At 37.1% G+C, this 26,910-nt stretch overlaps 1 protein-coding gene across 3 annotated transcripts in view; it reads right to left on the bottom strand.

The window, feature by feature from the left end:
* Positions 1-26,910, bottom strand: part of GRK4 (G protein-coupled receptor kinase 4) — a 160,074-nt gene that overhangs the window by 8,099 nt on the left and 125,065 nt on the right. For all 3 annotated transcript variants that reach the window (XM_056802362.1, XM_056802361.1, XM_056802363.1), the window contains 4 exons: positions 23,223-23,260; positions 20,983-21,072; positions 11,472-11,680; positions 6,156-6,293 (listed from right to left, as the gene is read on the bottom strand). In XM_056802362.1, the coding sequence (XP_056658340.1) occupies positions 6,156-6,293; positions 11,472-11,680; positions 20,983-21,072; positions 23,223-23,260 (475 nt within the window). The remainder of the gene's footprint in view (positions 1-6,155; positions 6,294-11,471; positions 11,681-20,982; positions 21,073-23,222; positions 23,261-26,910) is intronic.

The raw sequence follows: 26,910 nt of genomic DNA, 5'->3' as shown, positions 1-26,910 counted from the left end.
TATGTGCCACTCGGATCACATCATTCTTTCACAGGAAAACATTTGTCAAGTCCTTATAGCCTCCTGAATACAATATAAATGACTCTTCTAAGCTGTCTACAGCTAGACCCTACAGGTGTGTTTCACGTCAAGCTAAACCGCCATTTCTCCAGGAACATCACCTGTCTAAAAACAATATCTACCGCCTAATCCCATCTCTATCTGCCCTTTCAGGGCCCAGTTCAGATTCCACCTCCTTCAGGAAGCATTCCCAGTTTCTGCCAGCTCTAAGTCATCTCTTTCTCTTCAAATTTCCCCAAACACTTTGGCTAGACCTTCCTTTTTCACTTGCTTCACTCTCCTTTGTGACAGTGTGTACACTCCTTTCTCATGTTAAACTAAAATAGCAGGTTTTGTGTTGTACATCCCAAGCAACTGGCATAGTGCCTTCCATGTAGGGAAAGGAAGGAAAAAAAAGTGTTAGTAAAGTGCTTACTGTGTGTCAGGCACTGTGCTAAGCCCTTTTACAGACAGGATTTCACTTGATGCACACAACACCCCTTGTAAAACTGGTGCTATTATCATCTAGATTTTACAGTGAAAACTGAGGCAAGCAGAAACAGAGGTCAAGTTACTAGTCCAGTATTACAAAGCTAATGGCAGAGCCTGGATTTGAACTTGGGTTTTCCTGAGTCTAGGTTCAGTGCTCTATTGACTGAGTCACTATATATGTTTGTTGAATTGAATAAACTTGGAAGACTCTTAAGAAAGATGATCTCATCATTTATTTTACAAATAAATAATCTGAAGGTCACATTGGGGGGAAAAGGCATTGCATAATTTTGTCAATGTTTCTGGGTTTAAGTGGCATGGAAAAATGAACCCAGGAAATCACAATCCAGAAATATCCAGAGCCACTGAAACAGATGTCCTCCATGGGAGAAATATGCCTCTTCTATCCTCAAAATAGAGCCTGAATTCAGACACAAATTCAACAAATATTTGTTTTTTTAATTCTCTGCTGCATATTAATTATATTTTTAAAAGGAAAACTGTTAATAATAAAGTGATTTTTTTTTAACCCTTATCTTCTGTCTTGGAATCAAGGCAATGAGGGTTAAGTGACTTGCCCAGGGTCATACAGCTAAGAAGTGTCTGAGGTCAAATTTGAACCCAGGACCAGTAAAGTGATATTCTGAAAGAAAATTCCACAGATGCTCATGATACAAGAGAAAAGGCTGTGATTCTTTCAGCATATGTAGATAGAGCTCTATGCACTTTAGATGTAAAGATAAAAGTGAAGTTGCCCCTGCCCTCAAGGGTTTACATAATAATTACAAGACAAACACAATACAAGACACAGAAGTATATATGCAACACAAAGACCTGGAGGACCAGCTCCAGGCTCTTGAGCTCCAGGCCTGTGTTACTACCAGCCTCTCGGGCATCTTGAAATTCAGTATGTCCTAAAGAGAACTCAGCATATTTCTCTAAACAAACTCTCTTTACCCTAAATTTATTATTTCTGTTGATGGCATAACCTGTCTTCCACAGAATCAAAGCTTGAAAGTGGAAAGAGACCTTAAGCATCATCCAGTTGAATCTATACAGAAAAAGAAAACTTCTTAATAATAATAATAACCTACAAGTGGTTGGTCATCCAGCCTATGTCAGAAGACCTCCAAGGAGGGGAAACCCACCATTACTTGAGACAATCCATTTGACCTTTGGACAGCTTATTATTAAGAATTTTCCCCAATATCTGTCTTAAAATGGCCTCTTTGCACCTTCCACCCATTATTCCTGGTTTTGCTGAAGAAGCCAAAAAACAAAAACAAAAACAAAAAACCCAAGTCTGATCCCTCCCCCCTCTATCCTTTGCTTTCAAACTACTTGAACACAGCTACCATGCTCCCCAGTCTTCTTTTTTCTGCTCCCTTTGATATGGAGTCTTGTGTCACCCATAACTCTCTTTTCCTTCACCCATCCATTGCCAACTCAAGTCTTGTTAATTCTACCCCTAGGATAACTCTTCCCTCTGATTCCTCTCTAAACTCGGCTCTAGTTCAAGGGTTTGTCACCTCTCACCAAGACTACTGCAGTAGCTTTTCTCCCCTCTCACAGCTGCCAGCTGACATTCCTAAAAAAGGTCTGACCGTGTCATCCCCTTACACAGGAAACTGCCCCTGACCTCTAGGATAACACATAAACTCTTCTGTTTAGAATTTAAAGCTGCTCTCAATCTGGCCCCAGTGTCTCTTCCCAGGCTCACTGCACGCTATTTCCTTTCACACACTTCACTTTCTAGGCAAACTGGCACACTTGCCCTTCTGCAGATACACCATTCCATCTCCTGAGTTGTGCCTCAGGGCAGGTCCCCTTCTCAGCCTGGATGGCGCTTTCTTCTCACCTCCATAGTACAGAATTCACAGCTTCTTTTCAAGCTTAGCCCTTTCCCAAGGCACAGCCAGAACATCCTTCCTCTGTTCAGCATCCTCTTCTTATGGAAGTTATTTTGTTTCTATTTATTTATATGTGTTATTCCCCTTCCCTCCATCTCCTATCAATAAAAGCCCCTGGAAGGCATATTTTGAAAGGAAAGACATCAAAGTGGCCGTGGAGAGGTAGGAATATGGTTCCTACAGTGAGTGAGTGTGTGTGTATTTGTGTCTCAGGCGGGGATAGGGGATGGGGGATGGAGAGTGCATCTTCCATGGTGAAGGGTGCCTGAGGATGCTTCATCTTTTACCAGGAGCAAGGTTTCTAGGTTTGTAAAAAGATGGAGGAGTGTGAGATGCAGAGGTCTCATAAAGGAATCCTGAAAGGCAAGATCAATCAGGAGGGAGCATATTTCCAGCACGGGCAGGATGGACTCTGAAACTGGCCTCCAGTCAGCAGATGGCTGAAAACAATTAGTAGTCCTGTTGGGTTAGAATACAACAAAGGAAGGATTTAAGGTTGGGTGATTTTATCCTAAAAGTCACTGAAGACTTTGAGTAAGGCAATGACATAGTTAGACCTATGCCTTAGCAAGACGATCCTGGTAGATGTACAAGGCATGGAATTGGCGCATTGAGAGCCTGGAGACAGATCAGTTAAAAGGTTTTTATAATGATCAAAATGAGAGGTAAGGAAGGTCTCACCAGGGTAGTGGAGAGAAAGGGATAGTAGAAGTAAGGGACGGTAGGAAGGTAGAATAAGACTTGGCAATAAGCTGCATGCTGTGGGTGAGAGAGATGGAAGGATCAAGGGCGACCCTGAGGTGATGAGCACAGATGCCTACTAAGATGGGCAAGGGTGGAGGGAGGTCAGGTTTCTGGAGGAAGATAACAAATTCTGGACAGGAAATGTTCAAAGCACTTGGATAGAGAAGACATTTAGTTGGACAGGTCATATAGTGGAGATGTTCAGTCTACTTTGGTGGTGAAGGACTAGAATTTGGGAGGTTAGAATTTGTTATCTAGATTTGGGAATCATCAGTAAAAGTAACTGAAATCATCAAGAGAGAAGGTGGAGGTGAGAAGGGAGGTCATGGGGCATTGCAGTATTGGGGAGATCCATGCAATGATTCAGAGAGAAGGTGGAAAGTTGTGTATAGGGAAAACAAACAAGAAGTGCAGCTAGAGCTCAGCCACCCAGGCGTTCAGTGTTCAACAGAAGATTTTATTTTATCCTAGAGGTAATCCTGAGCCAAAAGATCTTCTTAAAAGGGAAAAATGACACCATTAGAACTGGCCACCTACGAAAGAATCCTCTGGATTATGAAGTAGGGCTTTTGTTTCACAAATCTGATATGGATGCTAATGAAATCACTCAGGGTAAGAGGAGAGAGAGAGAAGAGGACCAGGATAGAGCCCTGGAGCATAAACACTCATGAGGCAGAACTTGGGTCAGCAAAGGAAAACTGATAAGGAGGCAGGAGGCAAACCAGGAGAAAACAATACCAAGAACTGCAGGCAGGTGGGAGCATCCACAAAGAGGGACTGGTCAACAGTGATGCTGCATAGGTTAAGAAGGATGAAAGATGAGGAGGCCATGATTTAGGTTTAATTTCAAAAGATATATAAAAAAAGGAAAATAACCATATGTACAAAAATACAGAGAAATCTGGGTACACTTACATGGAATGCAGAGTGGAAGAAAGAACCAGGAGAATAATTTATATAAGAGCACTTGTAGATAAGATCACTGTATTGCTAGTTTTACTTTATTACAAGAGTTTTCTCATGAAGTAGGAATATGTTGCAAATATTTGTAACATAAAAACAAAACAATATTAAAAAAACCTCAATAACAACATTAATGTAAAGATGAACAATTTTGCAAGACTTACCAACTGCTCATTGCAATGACCAAACACAATTCCAGAGGACTCATGAAACAAACCAAACATTCTAATAGAGAGGTAATGGACTCATAAATATATTTTTTTGGGGATGTGGCCAGCCAATTGGAGGAATTTGTTTTGCTTGACTGTACAAGTTTTTAATAGGCATTTTGTTTTCCTTGCCTTCTCAATGGGAAGAATTGGTGTAGGAGGGAAAGCTTTTGTTAATGGAAAAAAAAAAAGAAAACAACAAAAACTGACACAGCAAAAGCTGCCCAGGTAATCAGATGTCCCAGAATTACATTGTTTTGCCAGAAAGCTATAATCTCTCTCTTCTGGTTTTTCTGCTACCAAACAAAGAGCTCCCAGAATAGCAGGGCTCACCAGTTTGGTGACATCTTTTGAACATTGCTTTGGGACTTATGAGAAATAGAAGTCAGAAGACAACCCTGTTTAACGCTTGATCCTTGGCTGCTGCTGCAGGTGGAGAGTAAGCAGAACTGGGGGGATGCTTTCTACTAGCTCCACCCTGTTCCCTCTTTCATTAGAGGATAAAGAGACAGGGGAGCCCATTATACTTTAGTATATCAGGTGAGACCATCACTCCAGTAGGTCTGGGTCTTCCTGCTTTTGGGTACTGCCTAGGAATGGAAGGGAGATCAGTGCCCTCGGTAAGGAAATGGGCACCAGCTGCTGCCTTCCCAAGCTACACATGAGTCTTCCTACCTTCTTTATCATGGCAATAGGAGTGCTACCTTCTTTCAATAAGCCTCTGTGATCATAGATTTAGAGCTAGAAGAGACTTTAGAGATAGTTCAGTTCAATCTCCTTTTTTCACAAATGAGAGAACAAAAGGTCAGAGACTTCACTGAGGTCATGCACATTATTGAGTAGTCAAACTGTATTTGATCTTCAGGCCTCAAACTCGAACTTCAATATTGTTTCTCCCAAAGATCCTGCCTGTTGATAGCATTTTTGGGAACTCAAAACAGATTTTACTCTTCAAGGGCAATCGTATACTATACTAAGTGTTTAACCACCTTGGAAGCCCTCATTTTGGCTTTAAAATTTTATAAAAGAAAAGAAAATAAAAAATATAAAAAGGTCAGAATTTAGGAATACCTGAAAAGACCAAATTGTGTCACTAATGGAGCTGACCTTTAAATGCAGAACATCATGCTTTATTTCTTTTGCTATATGAAGTCTTGAGAATGCTAAGGAACATTAATAACAAAGGTAGAGAAAACATCATGAAATATGAAGTAGAATTATCTAAGCTTTTAGTTTTAAGTGTCTACATTTTCTTCACTTCAATTGATGTGCATGATCTTACTGGTGTTAAAAAGGAGTAAATTCTTAGTAATAATGTAGGTAAGGTACTTTACAAATTTTAAAATACTATTTAAATACTAGCTATTATTATTAATAGGGACTTGTTCAATATGGGAAACTTCCAGTTGAGGAAATCCCTCCTTACCAATTCAGGTCATCACCTTCTCCTGCAACTTGCAAAGTTATAGAATTGCCCAGGATCACAGTGGTAATGATATGAACCCATGTGTTTCTGGCTCAGAAGGAAAATAATGATAACAGTGATAAAATGGTATTGGCAGGATGAAAAAAAAACTATCTGAATTTAAAAAGCTTTCAAAATAAATAGATGTGTGTGTGTATATAACATTTTAATATGGCAAATTTGTGTGGTTATTTCTCAATGTATGCTTTTTTCCCGTTGGAAAGATCTCATTTTTGAGGAGCAGTCTACATAAGGGAAGAGGTCTGTTTTCAATTCAGTGTTGTATTTATGTTCATGGATGACTGGTGGTTCTGAAGAAGGCTTTATACTTACATCAGGGGAAAAAGGGGGGTCCAACATGTTTGCTTCCAGTCTCTTGAAGTTAATGCCCTTGAAAAAAGGATGCAGCTTTACACCAGCAGCTCCCTCTCCTTTGCAGCCCAATCGTTTTCTTGGATCTTTTGTAAGTAACTGATAAAAGAAAGAAGAGGATCAATTTAATTCTTCAGGTTAAAATTAAAGGTACTTTGCCTCAGAAAACTCCTTTAAGATAAATATAAATGAACGACGCATCTTTACAAAAAGAATAAAATTTCAAAGTGTGTCAAACATTATTGATTTAGGTTCTACTAATTTGAAATTTTAATATTTCAGGTAGACACTGAACTGAAGTATTATCTATACAGTTTGCTAAATGAAGTAAAAGTGCTAAAATATGTGGGGAATGTTTGTATCACTGAAGAGAAAACTGTTAAGTACTTCTGAGATACCAATTGTAAACAAATAAGCTTCTTTATAAACATATTTAAATAGATCCTCTAAATAGAAAATACATTTAAAGTTTTAAAATTTAGACTTGTGAATGCCTTTATGATGCAATAGTTGTGTTTGACTCTCAATCATTCACTGAGCTACCCAGCTGCCCCCCTGCTTTAAATTTTAAGGCGTAAGTCTGGATTTAAAAAATTTAGGCAAATCAAATTCTGCTAGTTTAACTCACTGTACTCCTAGGCTGCAACTTAGAAAGTATGGCCAGAGATATCAGACTGTGGAAATGGCCAAACAGATGCTGTCTTAGTGTTTACCAGTTTGGTGACATTTTTTATAACTGGTTTTAGGATTTGTGGGAAAGAGAGGCTAGAAGACATAGTTATTCTGATATGCATATAGGCATATATATAGGTGGTGGTCAGCATTAAGTGTATTTGCTGATCTTTGGACACTGAATCCCTCAGGGACTCTAGTGGATTCATTTAGAGGAGAGTAGTAATGAGAACTGGTATGATGTTCACTATTGGCCCCAACCTGTTTTTCTGTTTGGATAGGAGAAAAGACAGGAGAAGAAACCAGTATCTCTCCCTCAAGTTAAAAGTAGCTAGTGCTAACTCATATTATTTATATCCAGAATGTATCCCCCTGGAATTCTATATCAGTCCATGTATCTTATTAAAGCAAAAAAAAAAAAGATAGGGAAGCTATCTATATCTTTATAGACAATAACACCATGAATAGAAATTCTGGGACAAGTCTTTTAAAGGGACAAAAACATTAACCCTTTTTCTTGTGATTTGAGGAATGGACTCAGAACTTATCTGGATTTCCTCTGGAGAGATGTGCTAGAATTTAGAATCATACCTTTTAGGTAAATGCAAGTTTCCTTTAAGGAGGAGAACATATATATATATATATGTAAAATAATTTAAATATTGTTGTACTTATAATAAATAAGTCCTTCCAGCCAATGGGAACCTGGGCAGAAATATCCTTGGGAGGAAATCAATTTGACTAGCTTCACACTGGGTGGGCATTGGGGAATCTTGGTACTTTCCCACTGGGAGCTTCTCTCCTCCCATACCTCTATTACAAAAATGAATACTCATCTATTACATATGACCTGCCACTCTTCCTAATGTAACCATTTCCTCATTTATTTCCCAACTTGTTCTGCTTAGTAGTCTTGAATTTTACCCCAATTTTGGAGAATCTTTGATTTCTTCATCTCAAACTGCTTTTCTACCATTGGAGCTTCACTTTGATGAAACTTTGGTATCATATTTGGATAGTGCCTTTGTAGTGTCATTTCTAGTCTGAAAAATGATGCTTTGAACCAGGACTGGTTTATTTTGCCCCTTTAGCATGGTAGTCCTCAAAAATTGAGCCACACAAGTAATGCTCAGTCTATGTTGTAGTAGAGGACAGGATAAAGAGCAAATAATAAATACTCATGTCATTTATTACCATTTGGGTATTCTCCCAGGGAAGTCAGTAAATAAAATTGGAGACAGAAAAAAATAATAGTTTTGCCTGTTATGTCAAGTGTTTTGTTCCATATTTAATTCCATGTGTGAATTATATCATCTGGACAGGCAGTAACCAAAATTGTTCAATATTTAAAAAGAAGAAATGTCCAATAAAATATGGCGTTAGGAATGAACTGGAATGGACAATTTCAGAAGAAACTGGGAAGATCTCTAAGAAATGATGCAGAATTAAGTAAGCAGAACAATTTATATCCTAAAGCCATAAAGATCAATAACTTTGAAAGACTTTGGAACACTGATCTAATGGAGGATAAATCATAAGCCCTGAGGACTGAAAATGAAATATACTACCTACCTTTTGCCAGAGAAATGATGGGCTTGGGAATGCAAAATGATTCACATATATTTATTGGACACGACTAACGTGGGAATTTGTTTTGCTGGATTGTGTATATTTGTTGAGGGTTTAAAAAATTGTTCAGGGGTGGAGGGAAGAACAGCAGTAGGCTGAAATAATAAATGCTTGTTGCTGCTTTTACCTTTAACAAATCTGAAAGCTGAGCTAAGAAGTATACTGTATTAGGAAGATCCCTGTCCATAGTGTCATGAAAATCTGGCTTCACATTCCAACTCTGTCAATTACCAAATGTGTGACCTGGGGCAAATAACTTCTCTTAGCCTAGTTTTCTTATCTATGAAATATGGGTGACTCTATGACCTCTTAGACCCCATCTAGCTCTAACACTGTGTGACTGTGATGAAATCAACCTTTGTTGGTACTTTAATAGTATATATTATTTAAAATATATGATTATACACATAATTATTAATATTATTACTAGTATGTTGATATGTAAGAGTTTATTAAGCTAAGGCATTTGGTTATTTTAAACATCTAAACTTTTTGAATATCTGTAATTGAAATACAGATTATAAAGAAAATTCAGGTTCCAGTAGGCTGAGATGGTTTTGTTTTGATATTTGGCCTTTCTTCTAAAAGGTGAATAGTATTCAAGTATATTTTCTTTAGTTCTCAATTGTGGAGTCTTACACATAATGAATGTTGACTATTTGGCTATTTATATTCAAATATTTGCCTTGAACATATGCCAATGAAAACTACCATATAAAATCTATTAGTTAAATAAAACGAAGATCCAGCATTATCTCTAATGGGGAACAAGCTGGAAGCCATTCAATAAGATAAGAAATGAAGTAAGACTATCCATTATTACTGTTACTTTTCAATATCGAACTGGAAATGCTTTAACACTAAGACAAGAAAAATAAATTAAAGGAAGAAGCATGAGCAAAAAGGAATCACACTATCAATTTTTGTAAGCGATATATTAAAGTATCCAGGAGAATCAACTAAAGAAATAATAAAACAATGAGCAGTTTTAGCAAAATTGCAGGATATAAAAACAAATCCACACAAGTCTTCTGCATTTCTAAGTACTATCAACTAACTAAAGCAGGAAGAGATAAAAAGAGAAATTCCATTTAAAGTAACTACAGATAGTATAAAATACCTGGGAGTATACCTGCCAAGACATGCACAGAAACTTTATGGATACAATAACAAAACACTCTATATAAATAAAGGCAGATAAAAATAACTGGAGAAATATATATTGCTCATGAATAGGCTGAGCCAATAGAGTAAAAATGGCAAAACTAAACTGCCAAAGGACTGCTTTAGAAATGGAGAAAAAAATTCATCTGTAGGAACAAAAAGTAAAAACTGTCAAGGGACTTGATTAAAAAATGTAGAGGAAGGAGGTCTAGCAGCACATGATCTCAGACTACATTACAAAACTATAACTGTCAAAATAATCTGGTACTGGGTAAGACAGATGATCAGTACAAGAAATTAGGTAGTAGGTACACAGTCTAAAGGAGCAAATGAGGGGGCAACTGGATAGCTCAGGGGACTGAGTGCCAGACCTAGAGATGGGAGGTCCTGGGTTCAAAACTGACCACAGATACTTCCTAGCTGTGTGACCTTGATCAAGACATTTACCCCCCACTGCCTAGTCCTTACCACTTTTTCTACCTTAGAACCAATACACAGTATTGATTCTAAGATGGAAAGTAGGGTTCTTTAAAATAAACAAATCAAATCAAATAAATAAATAAAGCAAATGTGTTTGGCAAATCCAAAGAATCCTGATACAGAGACAAGAACTTGTTATTTGACAAAACTACTGGGAAAACTACAAAAGTTGAAATTAGGTGTAGACCAATAAATATCTCACATTGATTATCAAGATAAGTTCCAGTTGGATATATGACTTAGACATAAACAAATTAAAAGGAGAATGGAAGAAATTAGCTGTTAGCTCTATGGATAGGGGAAGAAAATCATGACCAAACAAAAGATAGAGAGGTTCACGGGAAGCAACTGGGTAATTTTAATTACATAAAATTAAAAAGTTTCTGTAAAGCAAAACCAGTGTAGCTAAAATTAGAAGGAAAAAAGAAAGTTGTGGGGGGGGAGTCTTTGTAGTTTCTCTGATAAAGGTCTCATTTTTCAAATATTTAGGGAACTGAGTCGAATTTATAAGAACAAGAGTCATTCTCCATTTGATAGGTGGTCAAAGGATAAGAAAGGGCAGTTTTTAGAGGAAGAAATCTAAGCTCTCTATAATCAAGAAAGGAAAAAAATGTTTCAAAACACTAATATTTAGAGAAATGCAAATGAAAACAACTGTAAGGTACTACTTCACACTCATCAGATTGGTCAAGTTGATTAAAAAGGAAAATAAATGCCAGTAGAGTTGTGAGAAAAAAGCTGCTTTAAAATGCACTGCTGTTGGGCTTATATACTGGTCTAGCTGTTCTGGAGACCAATTTAGAATTGTGGCCAAAAAACTATTAAACTGGGCATACTCTTTGGCCCAGTAATATTATTACGGAATCAATACCACCCACCCTCCCCACCCCCCGCCAAATCAAACAAAGAAGAAAAGTTCTCATTTTTACAATAAAAATCTATAGCAGCTTTTTGAATTTGTGGTGGCAAACAATGCCCATCAAATGGAGAAAATCTGCAGAAATTATGGAATATAAACGTGATTCAACACAATGACCAACCACAATCCCAAAGGACTCAAGATGAAACATGCTAATCCACTTTAAGATAGAGAAGTGCAGATCAAAGCATGTTTTGTTTTCTTTCTTGATATAGCGAATATGGCAATTTTTATGAATGACTAAATATTAGTAACGGGCTTTATTTTTCTTGCGTCTCAGTGAGTAGAGAAGGAAGGTGAGAGAATTTGGAACTGAAAAAATAACAATGAATTAAAAAATAAAACTATATAGTTATAATTCTTTAAAACATGTTAGAAATTTATTTTCCAAACCTCTATATATCTTCACCCACCATCCTGCAGATAGACTGTGCCTCCTCTGAAAACTTCTCGGAGTACACTTCTTGGTCTTCCTTCACTCTGCGATCTACTTCCTCACGTTTGATTTTCTCTTTGCGTTTCCTGAATGGTGATTGTCCCTGAATCATTTCATAAATTAGGCAGCCAAGTCCCCACCAATCAGGACTAAATGTATATTTTTCATTATTGATAACTTCTGGAGCTACATAATGGAACAGAAAAATGTTTTAAGTACAAAAACATAATTTAAGATTATCTTATAACTAGTTCAAAATATTTCTATATTTAAAAGGATCTATGTTTTCTTCTATGTGGGCAATTCCTAGCCCTAAAACAAGGGCAATCCTTTTACAAGCTGGTAGAGTCTTAGAGAGCTTCAATGAGTCACAAATTCATCACTGTGGGGCGGCTAGGTAGCACAATGGATAGAGTGCTAGGCCTGGAGTTGGGAGGATCTGGGTTCAAACCTGGCCTCAGACACTGTGTGACCTTGAGCAAGTCACTTAACCCCTATTTCCTACACTCTTCTGTCTTAGAATTTATACTAAATCAGATTTTAAAAAAATTTAAAAAATTTCTCTCAAAAAACAAACACCAAGTTCATCCTTGTGCAGCTGACCTGGATAATAAGCCTCCCTAGACTTAATTAGGCTTGTCTTTCAATGACAGTCATGTACTCTTTCACTAGAACTGCTCCTCAAACCTTTCCAGATTAAAAGGATAAACATGCCAAAACTTCCCATCAAACAGAATACCCCCAAGCACCAAAGGTTATACCTCCATGCCACAATGAGGCATTACAAAATATTGAGAAATTCTAAGAAAAGTAACAGAATCTTATTAATATTCAAAGAACACGACATCAGTCTGGTATCATGAAACATCCGATACTGGGATGTTGTCAGGCAAAATGTAAGATTATGTATGTGCACCAACTTGTCTGGTTCTGATTTCTAATGTGTCTCACTCTTCCAGATCAAGCATAGTGCTGGGCACTCACATGCTTTATAAATGACTTTCAGCTTGCTCACCAACATCCAGCCCAGTCAAAACCGGTAGCCAGCAAGAACCATCCTGATGAGCCCGGGGCTTCTAGCCCTCATTCTGAGGCTTTGTGAGATTTGAAATTTCATGCATTGAAAACTGCCTAGAAGTAGAGCTTGTATTAACTCTGGTCATCTAACATGCACCTAATATGGACATAAGATCATTTCAATTTTTCAGTAGGATTATTAATTGTCTTTGCGAAGATCAATAATTTCCCAATTCATGAAGCTTTGGTGAGGATAAAGTGAGGGTCTCTGGAGAACTTAAAAGTCATCTTTGTTCTAATCTAAGTATCTTCATTTCTTTAAATATGAGCATTCAAACCTGTAGATCCCATACATCAAGGGAATGAGAGGTATAGTTCACCTAAATTGTGGCAAACATTCTGGAAAAAACCAAAGGAAAATATTTCATTTAATTCTTCTGGAGAAGACAGAGATGAGGATCAGATAAAAATATAGTGAGATAGGTTCAGAACTGGTTGGCTTCAAAGAGGGGTTGCAAGTGGTTCAATGTTAATGGGACTAAGGGTCCCCAGTGGAACACTCTGAGGAACTGTTTTAACATTTTTATCAACCACTGGAACAGGTGGCGTATGTTGGCACAGATGGCATATGTTCATCAAAATTTGCAAATGACATCAAGCTTTGAGAGACAGCTAACACACTGGATGATAGATTCAGCATCCAAAAGGGCCAAATTTCACAAGATGAAATTAGAGATATGTTTTAAATTTTATTTTATTTATTAATTTTTTTGGGGAAAATTTTAAATTAGTTAATTTAGAGTATTTTTCCATGGTTACAAGAATCATATTCTCCTCCCTCTTCCCCCCCCCCCCTTCTGTAGCCAACACACAATTTTACTGGGTTTTACATGTGTTGCTGATCAAGACCTATTTCCATATTATTAATCTTTGCATTAGGGCGATTGCTTAGAGTCTATATCTCCAATTATATCCCCATTGAACCATGTGATCAAGCAGTTGTTTTTCTTCTGGGTTTCTACTCCCACAGTTATTTCTCTGGATGTGGATAGTGCTCTTTCTCATAGATCCCTCAGAAATGTCCTGGATCATTGCATTGCTGCTAGTAGAGAAGTCCATTGCATTTGATTGTACCACAGTGTATCAGTCTCTGTGTACAATGTTCTCCTGGTCCTGCTCCTCTCACTCTGTATAACTTCCTGGAGGTCTTTCCAGTTCACATGAAATTCCTCCAGTTCATTATTCTCTTGAGCACAATAGAATTTCATCACCAACACATATCACAATTTGTTAAGCCATTCCCCTATTGAAGGGCATCCCCTCATTTTCCAATTTTTGGCCACCACAAAGAGTGTGGCTACGAATATTCTTTTACAACTCTTTTTCCTTATTATAGAGATTTTTTTAAGTCTACATTTATTTTTACCTTAAAATATCCAGGAAACTCCCTCTCTTTCTCCCTTCATTATAGAAGGCATCATTTGACACACTCTCGTTGCCCTACTCCCCCAGTCTATGCTATTGGGACTCTGGTTTAATTACACACAGTTAGTAATTGCTAAAAATATTATTTGTAATTATTACATAATGCATATTTCCACATTCATCATGTTGTGAAAGATGATACATATGGCTCACTTTAGAGAAAAATTCATGGACGAAATAAAGAGAAGAATGGTATGCTTCAATCTGTATTCAGACTCCATCAATTCTTTCTTTGGTAGTGGATAAGGCTTTTTCATCATAAATCCCTTGGAACTGTCCTAGATCCTTGCATGGTTGATTACAGTGAAGTCATTCACAGCTGATCATCACACAATATTGTGTGAGCAGCATGCAAAGGTAAGTATGGAACATTGGAAGAAGACATGACTGACCGGCAAAGACCGTTGGAAGAGAGAAACATGGGAGAAGAATGATGACTTGGGAGAATTCCCGGAGGAAGTCTAGGCTTTTGATTTTTGATCTCGAGGTGAGAGGAGGTTTCTTGCCTTGCTGGAGATCAGCCAAGAGCCAGTTGATAGATATCCAGGAGAAACAGCCTTGAGACATCTCAGAAAGAGTTTTACATCATCCAGGTACCTCTGACAACATCTGAAGAGGGATTTCAGGGCTTGTTGGATTTGAGGGGGCCACAGACTCCACGGCAGTGGAGCTGGGCTCCCCCTATAGCACCTGCCTGATTCTTGCCTTAATCCCAAATATTTTAATTTAGCTTAAGAAATAGTTGGGAGGTGAGGTGAATTTCTGATTTGCTCTGAAGCTATCAGAAAGAGGGACCTCACTGGGTTCAGATATAGGGACACAGATAACCTCAAACTGACCCCCCCCAATATCCCGTGTTTATTAAACCAATTCAAATTGCAGTCAGATTGGAAGAAGGGATGTATTCAAGAAGCTTTGAGGAAGCCAACTCTGTAAGGTTACTTATCAGCCATCACAAAGTGCTGATCAGGACCCCCTGCTGAGTCAGCAGAACTGGGGGGAGGCTTGTCTTCCTGGGTGATTTGTGCTTGGGTATTTTGGGGGTACCCCCTCCATCATCCAATAGGAGAGACCTCCCTTCAACTCAGCAAAACTGGCTTACCACTAGGGATCCTCATTTCCCCCCCGAGTTATACCCTCTGTTACCATAACCCAGGGAAGAGAGAGTGAGAGATTACTATAGGAGTCACTCCACGACTCTCACCTTTCCTCACTCGTCTGTCTTCGAGTAGTAGCTTCCTCAAGACCAATTAATACCATCAACCAAAAGAATCCTTACAATTGCTGTTATCATGTACAATGTTTTCCTGGTTTTGCTCACTTTACTTTGAATCACTTCATATAAGTTTTTTATTTTTATCTTTTCCCCTATTACTTTTAACATTCATTTTTTAAAGTTTTGAATTCCAAATTCTTTTCCTTCTTTGGACTCCCTGCCTCCTGCCACTAATTCCCTTCCTTGCCTTCCCTGAGATGGTAACATATAAAAAATTTTTACATATTAATCATTTTGTAGAAGAGATCTCAAATGAAAAAAAGAAGAAAGAAAATGAAATAACATGTTTCAGTCTGCATTCAGACTCCTTCAGTTCTTCCTTGGAGGGTGGATGGCATTTTTTGTAATGAGATTCGAGGATTGTTTTGGATCACTGCATTTCTGAGAATAACTAAGTCATTCATAGTTGTTCATCAAGAAATACTGATGTCAAAGTTGGGACATTAATTCATTGCTGGTGGAGTTGTGAACTGATCCAACCATTCTGGAGGGCAATTTGGAACTATGCCCAAAGGGCGATAAAAGACTGTCTGCCCTTTGATCCAGCCATAGCACTGCTGGGTCTGTACCCCAAAGAGATAATAAGGAAAAAGACTTGTACAAGAATATTCATAGCTGCGCTCCTTGTGGTGACAAAAAATTGGAAAATGAGGGGATGCCCTTCAATTGGGGAATGGCTGAGCAAATTGTGGTATCTGTTGGTGATGGAATACTATTGTGCTCAAAGGAATAATAAAGTGGAGGAATTCCATGGGGACTGGAATGACCTCCAGGAACTGATGCAGAGTGAGATGCAGGAGAACACTGTACACAGAGACTGATACACTGTGGTACAATCGAATGTAATGGATTTCTCCATTAGTGTCAATACAATGTCCCTGAACAATCTGCAGAGACCTAGGAGAAAAAACTCCATCCACAAGCAGAGGACAAATTGTGGGAGTAAAAACACCGAGGAAAAGCAACTGCTGGACTACAGGGGTTAAGGGGACATGACTGAGGAGAGACGCTAAATAAACACCCTAATGCAAAGACCAACTACATGGAAATGGGTTTGAATCAAGGACACATGTGATTCAGTGGAATCGCACATCGGCTATGGGAGGGGTGGCGGGAGGCGGGGAGGAAAAGAAAATAATCTTTGTTTCCAAGAAATAATGTTTGAAAATGGACAAATAAAATAATGTTTAAAAGAAAAAACAACCCCCGCCCAAACAAAGAAATACTGCAAAGAGGTCAAGGTATTGGTATGACAAAGTATATGATGGGAAATGTTGGAGGGGATGTGGAAAAATGGGGACACTAATACACTGTTGGTGGATCTGTGAACCAATCCAATCATTTGGAAGATCCATCTGAATTATCCTCAGAGTTTTAAGTCTGCATATACTTTTTGACTTGAGAATTATGAAAGAGAATTCTTTACTCTATTGTCCATCCTGAGTTAACATTAACTTAAGTACCCCTACTCAATATCTCACTAGACTGAAGACAGTATTAACTCTCCCCTGTCTACTTTTGAATTGAATCAACAAAAGATTAAACACCCTACTTAGTACAAGGTAAGAAGCTAGCAAGGTACTTAGAGAATTCACACCCATAAGAAATTCAATCAAGGGGGCAGCTGGGTAGCTCAGTGGATTGAGAGCCAGGCCTAGAGACGGGGGTCCTAGGTTCAAATCTGGCCTTGGACACTTCCCAGCTGTGTGACCCTGGGCAAATCACTTAATCCCTCATTGCTTAGCCCTTACCAATCTTCTGGCTTGGAACCAATTCACAGTATTGATTCCAAGATGGAAGATAAGGGTTTAAAAAAAATTCAATCAAATCTGGAAACTATGAACCTTTTTGATGAGAAGTTAAGCTTTAGAAGATGAGAAGTCAATCCTACAGACATTGCCCCCATAGGCAGTGCTAGACAATTTGGAAACTGTGATTGGCCTCTCTGAAGAGGGGAAGGGACAAGAAGTCACCATAAAAAGCAAGCCCTGAACTCCTTCAGGGCAGACTGTCTTTGACATGATAGTCTGAAGAGATTGTCTTCTGGAGAGAGTCTTAAAAATTCTTTGAGGAAGTTTTGCTGGAGACTTTGGCTTAGATGGTGGGCTCAGTTTCTACTTGGACGCTGACTTTTGGATTACTTTGTTTGGTAAGTAAAAGTTTGACTCCTTTCCTAGCTTCTGCAGAGACTAGCTTCCATCTTGGAGGAGGCTGAGTGGTTACTCACCACCAGCCTTCCTGGTTGTGAGCTAATTAATCTCTGCCTGGATTAAGCAGACCGGGAGCAAAACATTTAAGTTGATAACTTCTCTATCCCCCTCACATTTCTCTTCTTTATTGTTTCCTCTCTATTTGTAAATATTTGTAAATAAATTTCTGACTCAAGATATAATACTGGCAACCTCATAATTACATGTAATTATCATCCTACCATTAATTTTAACCTTTACAGAATACAAACAATAGGTTTATTTCCTGATGATAAAGGAAAAAGGAAAAGAACCTATATGTTCTAAAATATTTAAAGTAGCTCTCTTTGGAAATTGAAGGGATGTTCATCAATTGGGGAATGGCTAAATAAGTTGTGGCATATAATTGTGACAGAATACTATGGTACTGTAAGAAATGTTGAACAGGCTAATTTTAAAAAATGAAAATATCTGCATGAAATTATGAAGAGTGAAATGAGCAGAACCAAGAGAATATTAAATAAAGCAAAGAAATACTTTTTGAAGAATGCCTTGTGTATGCCCACCTCCAGAGAATTGATAAATAAAAACAAGCAAGACATAATTATTTCTATATCCATTATTTTTGGTCAAACGATGCCCTCTCTAAGAAGAGAGAGAAAGGAAAGAGAGAGTTAATTGGATATTTTAAAGTAGTAAACAAGATAAAAAATTTAAAAGTACTGCTGTCGCTATGTCACTGTTCTTCTAGTTTTGCTAACTTCACTTTGCATCAGTTCATGTCTTTCTAGATTTTTTTGAAATCATCCTGCTTGTCATTTCTTTTTAAAAAAGTAATTCCACATTTTAAAATTCTAAAAGAAACAGTCATTTCCATATACAAAGAAAAAGAAGATATGCAAATAAAATTATAAATCTCTAACATGTTTAACTTAACTTTCTTCATATCTCCATAATAATTCTGATCCACATGTCCAAGTCCCTCCCTACACTTCTTGTATTACAAAAGATATCCTCAAGGTGGTCAACATGTACACATAAGTTAAGCTTTTCATATTTCACCTTTCTGTTCACTTTCTGGAGGTAATATTCACAGTTTATTCTTCTAGCATTAATTCTTTGGCTGTATATATTGTTCTCCTGGTTCTCCTCATTTGCTGTGTATTATCGCCTGTAGTTCTTTCCAAGTTTAAAAAAAAAAATCAGTCTTTTCCACCATTTCTTATGGCACAGCAGTAATCCATCATAATCATATACTATAATTTATTTAACCAATGATTTGATTACCTAATTGATGGACAACCTCTCAGTTTTCAATTTTTTCCCACTACCAAGAGAGCTGTTCTAAATATTATAAAACATATAGGTTCTTCTTTCTCTAATCAACTTGAGAAACAAACTAATCTAAGGGTATTCAAGTTTTATGACTCCCTGGAGGTCCAAAATGCTCTCCAAAATGGTTGGATCAGTTCATAGATCCATCAACAGTGCAATAGTGTTCCTGTTTTTCCAAATTGTTTCTAACATTTGTTACTTTGCCCTTTTGTTATTTTAAGCAGTCTGATGGGTGTGAGGTGATATCTGAGAATTATTATTTCTTATAGCACAATAGTATTCCAATATCATATCCCACAATTTGTTCAGCCATTCCCTAATTGATGTAGAATCTCTCAATTTCCAATGCCTTACTACTACAAAAAGAGCTGCTATAAATATTTTTGTACAAACAAGTCTTCCTGCCCCCACCCCTTTTTAAATCTCTTTAGAATGTAGACTTAGTAATGGTATTGATGGATCAAAGGGCAAGCACAGTTCCAAACTGCTTTCCAGAATGGAAAATCCAGAGTTGGATCAGATTCCAACTCCATTAATAGTATCTCAATTTTCCTGTTATCTCCTCCAACATTTATTGTTATCCATTTTTGTCAAATTAGCCATCTGATAGGTGTGTGGTGGTATCTCAGTGTTATTTTAATTCGCATGAGAAGGCATCATTGGACAAAAAATGTGCATATGGAAAATTATGTCATTTCTATTTTTCAGTTCTTTCTCTGGAGGTTGTATACATGTAAACATTAAAAAAAATCAACTTCACAAATATAAGCTAGGGGAGACATGCCTAAATAACAGTTGTTTTGAGAAACAGTGAACTGTAAGCAGCTGTTTGAGGGAGGTAACCAAAAAAGCTAAAGTGATCTTGGGCTGCATTGAGAGCAAATATAATTTCTAGAAATTGGGAAGTGATAGCTGCAGTCCTTTGGCCCCATCAGACCACATCTGTGTTACTGTGTTTCATCTAGGAACCATAGTTTAAAAAGTTCACAAGTCAACAAGCATTTAAACCATGAAGCACTTATTAAACACTTACTATGCGCTAAGCACTGGGAGTACAAATATAAGTAGAAAGATAGTCCTTGCTCTTAAAGAACTTATATTCTAAGGGAAAAAGAAATACCTAAAAGAAAATTGAAAACAGGGACATGGTCCAGAGAGTCAGGAGTGCAGCTTGGAAAAGAACAAATATCATGAATTTGAAGGCCTGTCACACAGAAGCAGGATTAGACTTCTCTTCTATCCCAGGGGCAGAATGGAGTGCAAGGGGGCAGAAGTTGAAAAGTGGCTAATTTAGGAAAGATATCAGGAACAACTTCCTAACAATTAGAAGCATCCAAAAATGAACTGGACTGCTTTGATTGGTGGTATATTCTTTCTTCTTTGAAGTCCTGCAGGCTCACGTTAGCATACTGTAATGGGGATCCTTGTCACGGATTAGATGGCTGCTAGGGTCCCTTCAACAATCAGATTTGATCATTATACCTTTTGAAAAAACTCTTCTTAAACTATCAATAAATGAATGAATAAAAAAGCATTTAATATTCTGCAAAGCAATATATTAAGTGCTGTGGTGTGGAAAGTTCATGTATGGGGGAGCCTACACCAATAGAAAGCTTCAATTATATGTAAAATGCAGTTATCTTGGTGTTTAGGGAAGAGTCTAGGCAGATAATTCATCTTCTTTACAATTATTTATATTGACAAAATTACTTCCATTTCTGAAGGTGAATCACTTGATAGGGCCAAGGAGTATAGTTTGTCAGCAACATTCCCTTCTGGGGTTGCTGAGGAGGATCAGCTAGTGATATTGGTGGTGCCGAGGACAATGTGGCTTCTTCACAGAGGACTCTCTCCTCACTGATGGTGGTGAAAGCAGGGCAAGAAGCAAGGCTGGTGGTCTAGGTGGCAAAAGTATTTCAAGGGCTCTTAATCCCTTCATTTAGGTTATTTCCATCATAGTCTGTAGAGAAGTGGTGATGCTGGAGATGGTATCAGTGGTTTGACTAGCTTTGCACATATGGTTTTCTATCTATCCTCCTACGCATTACAATTAAATATTTCTATGTGCTAGTCCCTGTAGTAACTTCTAGGGGTACAAAGTTAAAGGCATGTACAAAGCAACAGTCTTTTGTTAGCACAGAATGTATGTAAAGGCAGTTCTAGAGAATTATACCCATCTCACATACCCATGTAGCCAACTGTTCCCACTCTTCCTCGGATTGTTTCTCCTTCTGGGATCTGCATAGCTAGCCCAAGATCTGAGATCCGTATGTGACCTGTTCATGTTAACAAAACAAAACAAAATATGTAACACAAATGAACCAAAATATCAATACTGAAAAGAAAAACCACAAATAAAGGTTTTGACTTTAAAAAAACCACATAAAACAAAAAGCAGAAACCAGTTGAGATCGACTCATACTCTGAAACATTTACATTCACAATCACATGACATATATTGATATTGATCAAAAATGTCATCAATTCCATTTCATTACCAACAAGAAATGAAATTAGGCCTTGCCTCTGATCATGATCCTCCTTAACCATGCATACAAATGCTTCAAGAAACAGAAACAGTGCTTATATACTCACTGACAGAAGATGAATAGGTTATATGGGTGCCAAAGGTATACTCAGTTTATCAGCAGTATGGCTGACCAATTAATCCCTTTGGTCAGTAAACACAAATAGCTTACATACAACATAGAACTAAGGAAAATTATGTAATTATTTATGAAATATGAAACTAAGTAATTATGAGAGGATTCTCTTTTGAGAGAGGTGAAAATGAAACCTGAAATGGTGTTTTATTTATTTATATTATATATAACTAACATAACATATATTGGTAGTTAAAATAGGCTGCTGGAGTGGGATTTCTACCTTACATCATCTCTCTTAATAGTGTCAGTTTCTAATTGGTAATAGGCTGTTGCATTTTGAAACCTTTTGGTAAATTTTCTAAAGTCCTTCAGTATACTTCCAAATTGATAATTTAATGTATTAAAAGCAGGGGTTTTCAACCTCTTTTTTTGGTTGCTATATACTTAAGTATATCTTTCTATATTTCCTGGCCAGCAAGTTCAGTGAGATGAGGGAACAATATGGCAGCCAAGAAAGCTGCTGAGAACTTAAGTTGTATAAAGAGAGGTCTAATTTTCAGGAATTAGAAAGTGAAAATCCCATTGTATTTATTCCTGGTCAGACATTTGAAATAGGTATATTGCACCACAAAACTATATTAGTTTAGGATTAGAAAGGATCTTAGAGGCTACCCTAACCCTAAATTCGTGCCCTCATTTCACACATGAGGAAACTGAGGACCAGGGATGTTGAGTGTCTTGTCCAAGGTCACAAAGGTAGTAGTAAGTATCAGAGAGGGGTTTTTTATGAGTCTTCTGGCTCCTGAGCTAGGGTTTTTGTTCAGTTCTGGGTGTCCACTGTACCCACTGCATGGGTGATGATAGAACACCCTTCCTTCAAGCTGGGGATATCTACCCAACATATAGGAGACCCCCCCCCACTTATTCCATTGAGGGTTCCTCCCCCAATCCCTTTCAGAGTTATCTGTGCTGGTTCATGTGCCATGCCCTAAAGGCAAGGGTATAGGCCAACAATAGGGTAAAAGCAAGGGTCGGAAAGAGACTTAACCACCCCATCTCGGTGGCCCAGAAAGCATGGGTACTAGTCAGTTTTGAGGGTGGTGGTGGATAGGGAACAGAGGAGGAGACAGGATACAACACACCGAGAAATGTCAGAGCTACATGGTTGTGTACCAATTGTTAAAATTTTTTCCCTTCTCTAATTGGGCTCTTCAGTTATTTCCCCTTTCTTCCTTTTCTTTTATCCTTTTCTTAGTGGAATAGGGAGAGAATATGTGATTATTCAAATTAGAAGTTGCATCTGATGTTTATATTTCCCAGCATTTTTAAATTACACAGATATTTTCATATACAAGAACAACAAAAAAAATTCCTATATGAAACAATAAATTTTCATAATATAGATTGTTTCTTTTCAAAAAGTATATATTAAATTTAAGATGGGAGTAGTAATCCTGCCTTGTTCATATGTCTTTTTCTATATAACTTTCTGATTTCTTTAGTGTTTCACTGAATTTTTTTTCATGTATCACTTAGCCCCTATTCCCCTTGTAACATTATAACTTAAAAATAAAAGTCTTCCCTTGTCACAAGTAAAACAAATCACACACTGGTTGTGTCTGAAAATGTATATCTCATTTTGTATGTCTTTCTCATCCACTATCTCTTAAAGCATGCTTCATGACCACTGAACTGGAGTAGTGATTGGTCACTACACTGACCATGGTGTTCTATTACTTTTTAATTGGCTAACAAGATGTGGATCAGGATCCTGTTAATAAATGTTAATGTTTAAAGGTTGAAGGCATGTTATCACTTACCACGATCATCCAGCAGAATGTTTTCAGGCTTCAAATCCCTATAAAGAATAACAAATTTCAATATAAGCAAAATTGTAACCTCTAGTTACAAAACATTAAACATCATATCTGCTTCAAAGGTTCTAAAACAACAAAAAAAATAGTACAAATAAAAAGAAAAGAAGCTGACCAACTTATCATTACTTAATGTTGTTAGAATACAGTAGTTTCCCCTTATCTGCTGTCTCATTTTCCCTGATTTGTGTGGCCACTTGGGTCAACAGTGAAGCCTCTTGAGGGCCTTCCAATACTTCTTGAGGTAACTCTGCAATTGGTCCTTCGGCTTTCACTTTTACTTTTTTACTTTTTTTTTTATGGACTGAGAGGCTGAGAAGCTCTGGGCAGAGGGGGAAGGGGTCAAGGAAGAGAGAACACATTTAACTCGAATTTAACAATCTAAATTAAGTAAAACAAGGATGACAATCAGAAGATTGGAAGACATTGTAAAGGGGGAAAAAGGTGAATCTTTTTAGCCTGAAGAAAACACATTCATTACCCCAAAGGATTTCATTTGGTATGAAATGTTAAATGTCTGAATTTGAATTTGGTATCTCAGATAAATCAGGCTCTTATTAGAAAAATAATTTATGAGAGATAGATTTATCATAATTAGATAAGTACTCTATCAGGTGAAATTAAATAGTTTTCAATAACATTTCTGAACCAGAAAAGAAACTTATTTTAGAAGAGCCATTGAATTAATCAACCAACATATTCAAGATATTTTCTGGAGATAGAAAGATAAAAATTAAAGTTTCTTCCCTAACAGAGCTTATATGGCATAAGTTGACAAGATGGTTCAAGCCACACTTCAGACATAGGCTAGCTTTGGGACTGTGCAAACCATGTGACCTGATCTCATCTCTAAGACAGGGAGAATGTGATCATTAATCTCACAGTGTGGTTATTAGGCTCAAATGAGATGCTGCTGCTAAAGTACTCTGTTATGCCTTCCAGCATCCTATAGAAGATAGGTATTATCATTGTTGTTGCTCTTATGGCTACAAGAGGCAATGTATATATAAAAGAATATGTCAAACATGAAAAAATAAATAGAAGGCAATTTTTGGGGGGAGGTAGTTCAAGATTGTCCAGTTATAGGAGGTGGAATTTAAATTGAGCTTTGAAAGAAAACAAGGGATCTTCAGAGGGAAGGTGAAATGGGAGTGCATTTCAGACATGGGAGTTTTGCTTGTGTGGATGACCTAGACTCTTGTAAGGACCAAGAAGACCAGTTTGGCAGAAGTAAGTGTGCATGAAGGGTAGAGTCATCAGGCTGATAAGGCAAGCTGTCTACATATTAGGAGGGCCTTTAAATGCCAAACAGAGGAGTTTCTATATCTGATCATAAAGGTAAACAAGTGTCACACTTGGGTTTACTAATGGTTAGACTTGTGCTTTTAGGAGAATCCCTTTGGCTAGTAAATGGAAGATGGATTGGTGACAATGACTAAATAAATATTTATTGTCTACCACATGTCAGGCACTATGCTTTAAGAGCTGGGGATACAAAAAGAAGCAAAAAAGAGTTCCTTCCCTCAAGAAACTTACTGCCTAATGGAGAAGACAATTTGCAAATAAATATACGTAAATCAAGTTAAAAAAGAATGAAAAATAATTAAAATAGGCCAGATGCTAGAAGTAAGAGTAGTTGGGAAAGGTTTCTTGTAAAAGACAAGATTTTAGTTCGGACTTAAAGGAAGCCAGTAGGCAGAGATAAAGGAGAACTTATTAGGCATGGGGGACAGCCAGGACAATGTAGAGACCAGAGAGATGGGGTGTCCTTGTGTGTACAACAAGGAGGCCAGTGTCACTGATCAAAGAATATGTGGTGATCATATGACTACTGAAGGGGCAAAAATGAGATTCAAACATGGGTCTGCCAGATCCAAATCCAGCTATTTCTATTCTACTGCAGATGTCTCTTTTACACAACAACCCACTGATCCTTCCACAGGGAGGAAGATATCTGTTTTTCATTCTACAATTCAACTCACTTATAGATATGAGATCCAAGAATCTTAATTTCTGGGTGAGATGGCAAAATTTTACCCAATGACAAAAATTAATGTAAGCATTCCCTCCCCACATCTCAAATCAAATGTGTCAGACTTTTTCATGACTTAAATCATATTTCACCATGTAAAGATATTAGGTTCCTTCTGAAAGACAAAAATTTAAGCTGCCTCTGAGAGTTTATCATTTAGATTTATAAAATTATTTTGACCAATTCTTACAGCAATTTTAGTTACTTATCAGATTGAGTAGCTTTCCTTTAAACAGGATGACACCTGGAAACTGAGTTATGCCACAAGTTTACATTTGTTAATTTTCATGAAATCAAACCCAAGTAAGAATCATCCAAAATCCACATGGAGTTTTTGGATCTAACTGCTTAATTTTAAGTGGTTGACACTGACAAATATTTGTATAAACACGTGTTGTCGGATGCAGTTTTCTCAGCATCAGAGAAAAAAGCTGATCTTGGGTTTTTTTGGCTCATGATGAACTAATGATCATAGCAGTTTACACAAGACAATTGCATTACTTGAACATGCAACTGAGCATTCCCTTTTTGGCTCTTTATGCCATTATTGTCCTTTTTTGTGGAGCTAAAGAAGAATAAGAGACAGACATTTGAATTTAATAATAGTTATAGAATTTATTCATTAAGGCAACCTTTTTTTCTTGGATCAAAATACTCATTGCATACTACTATTCTTTCTTTCAGGTAAAAAGTCACCTCCTCTCTCCCCCTGCCTATCCTTTCCTGCTTTCTTGACTTCTTACTGTCTTTCTTTTCTTCATAATGTAAACCGTAGCAACAAATGCCCAAATAAATTATTATTGATAAAAGATGTATTTTTATGTATTTAGTTTCAAAAGTTCCCAAATCTATCATAGAGATATTAAAATAGCTTTTATATTTAATAAATCTACAATTGTTTCCCAATTACTTCAAACCTTGGAGGCTCATGCAAATAAAGTGAGTACCACATAATTATGAGCTTGTTAAAGTTTCAGATAAAAATAAACTTTTTTTCAACTAAAGCAGAAAAAAAGAGTTTGATTTAACAATTAGTTGGGATCACAGAGATTTTAGAGGCAATTAGGTCTAATTACCTTAGATGTTGCTAATTGTAGAGTTATAGATTTTAAACTAAAGGGCCTTCAGAGTCACTTAATTCAATCCCCTTATTCTACAGAATAGGAAATTGAAGTCTAGGGAAGTAAAAGGACTTGCCCAAATCAGAGGTGGTACAGATGGCAAAGAGTTTTGAACTAGAATTCTTTAATTCAGAATTTAGAATTATCCTCACTGTAATACAAGTAGACTTTGCACATTTTGCTATGGATTGTTATTTTTATGATGATGAGAATCTGGATAAAGTATTAAAGGGCAGTTGTAGCAAAGTTAAACCAAAGTAGACTATTGTTTATAGATAAAACAATCACCATCACTGCTATAAACTCAATGATTCAATCACAGGTTCAATGGGCAGTTGGGTGAGTAGAGAGCTATATTCTATGATGGTCTACCCATTTTAGTCTACACATCCTATATATATCTGGATGCGCATTCTTGTTGTGTGCTTCACTTGTACAAGTTTTGGTGATTAATGTCTTTTATAAAGAAATACTACAATTA

Source organism: Monodelphis domestica, chromosome 6, assembly GCF_027887165.1.
Source record: "Monodelphis domestica isolate mMonDom1 chromosome 6, mMonDom1.pri, whole genome shotgun sequence".
Lineage (NCBI taxonomy): Eukaryota > Metazoa > Chordata > Mammalia > Didelphimorphia > Didelphidae > Monodelphis > Monodelphis domestica.
The sequence above is the reverse complement of the archived record's forward strand: the minus strand, read 5'-3'. Positions and strand labels throughout refer to the sequence as shown.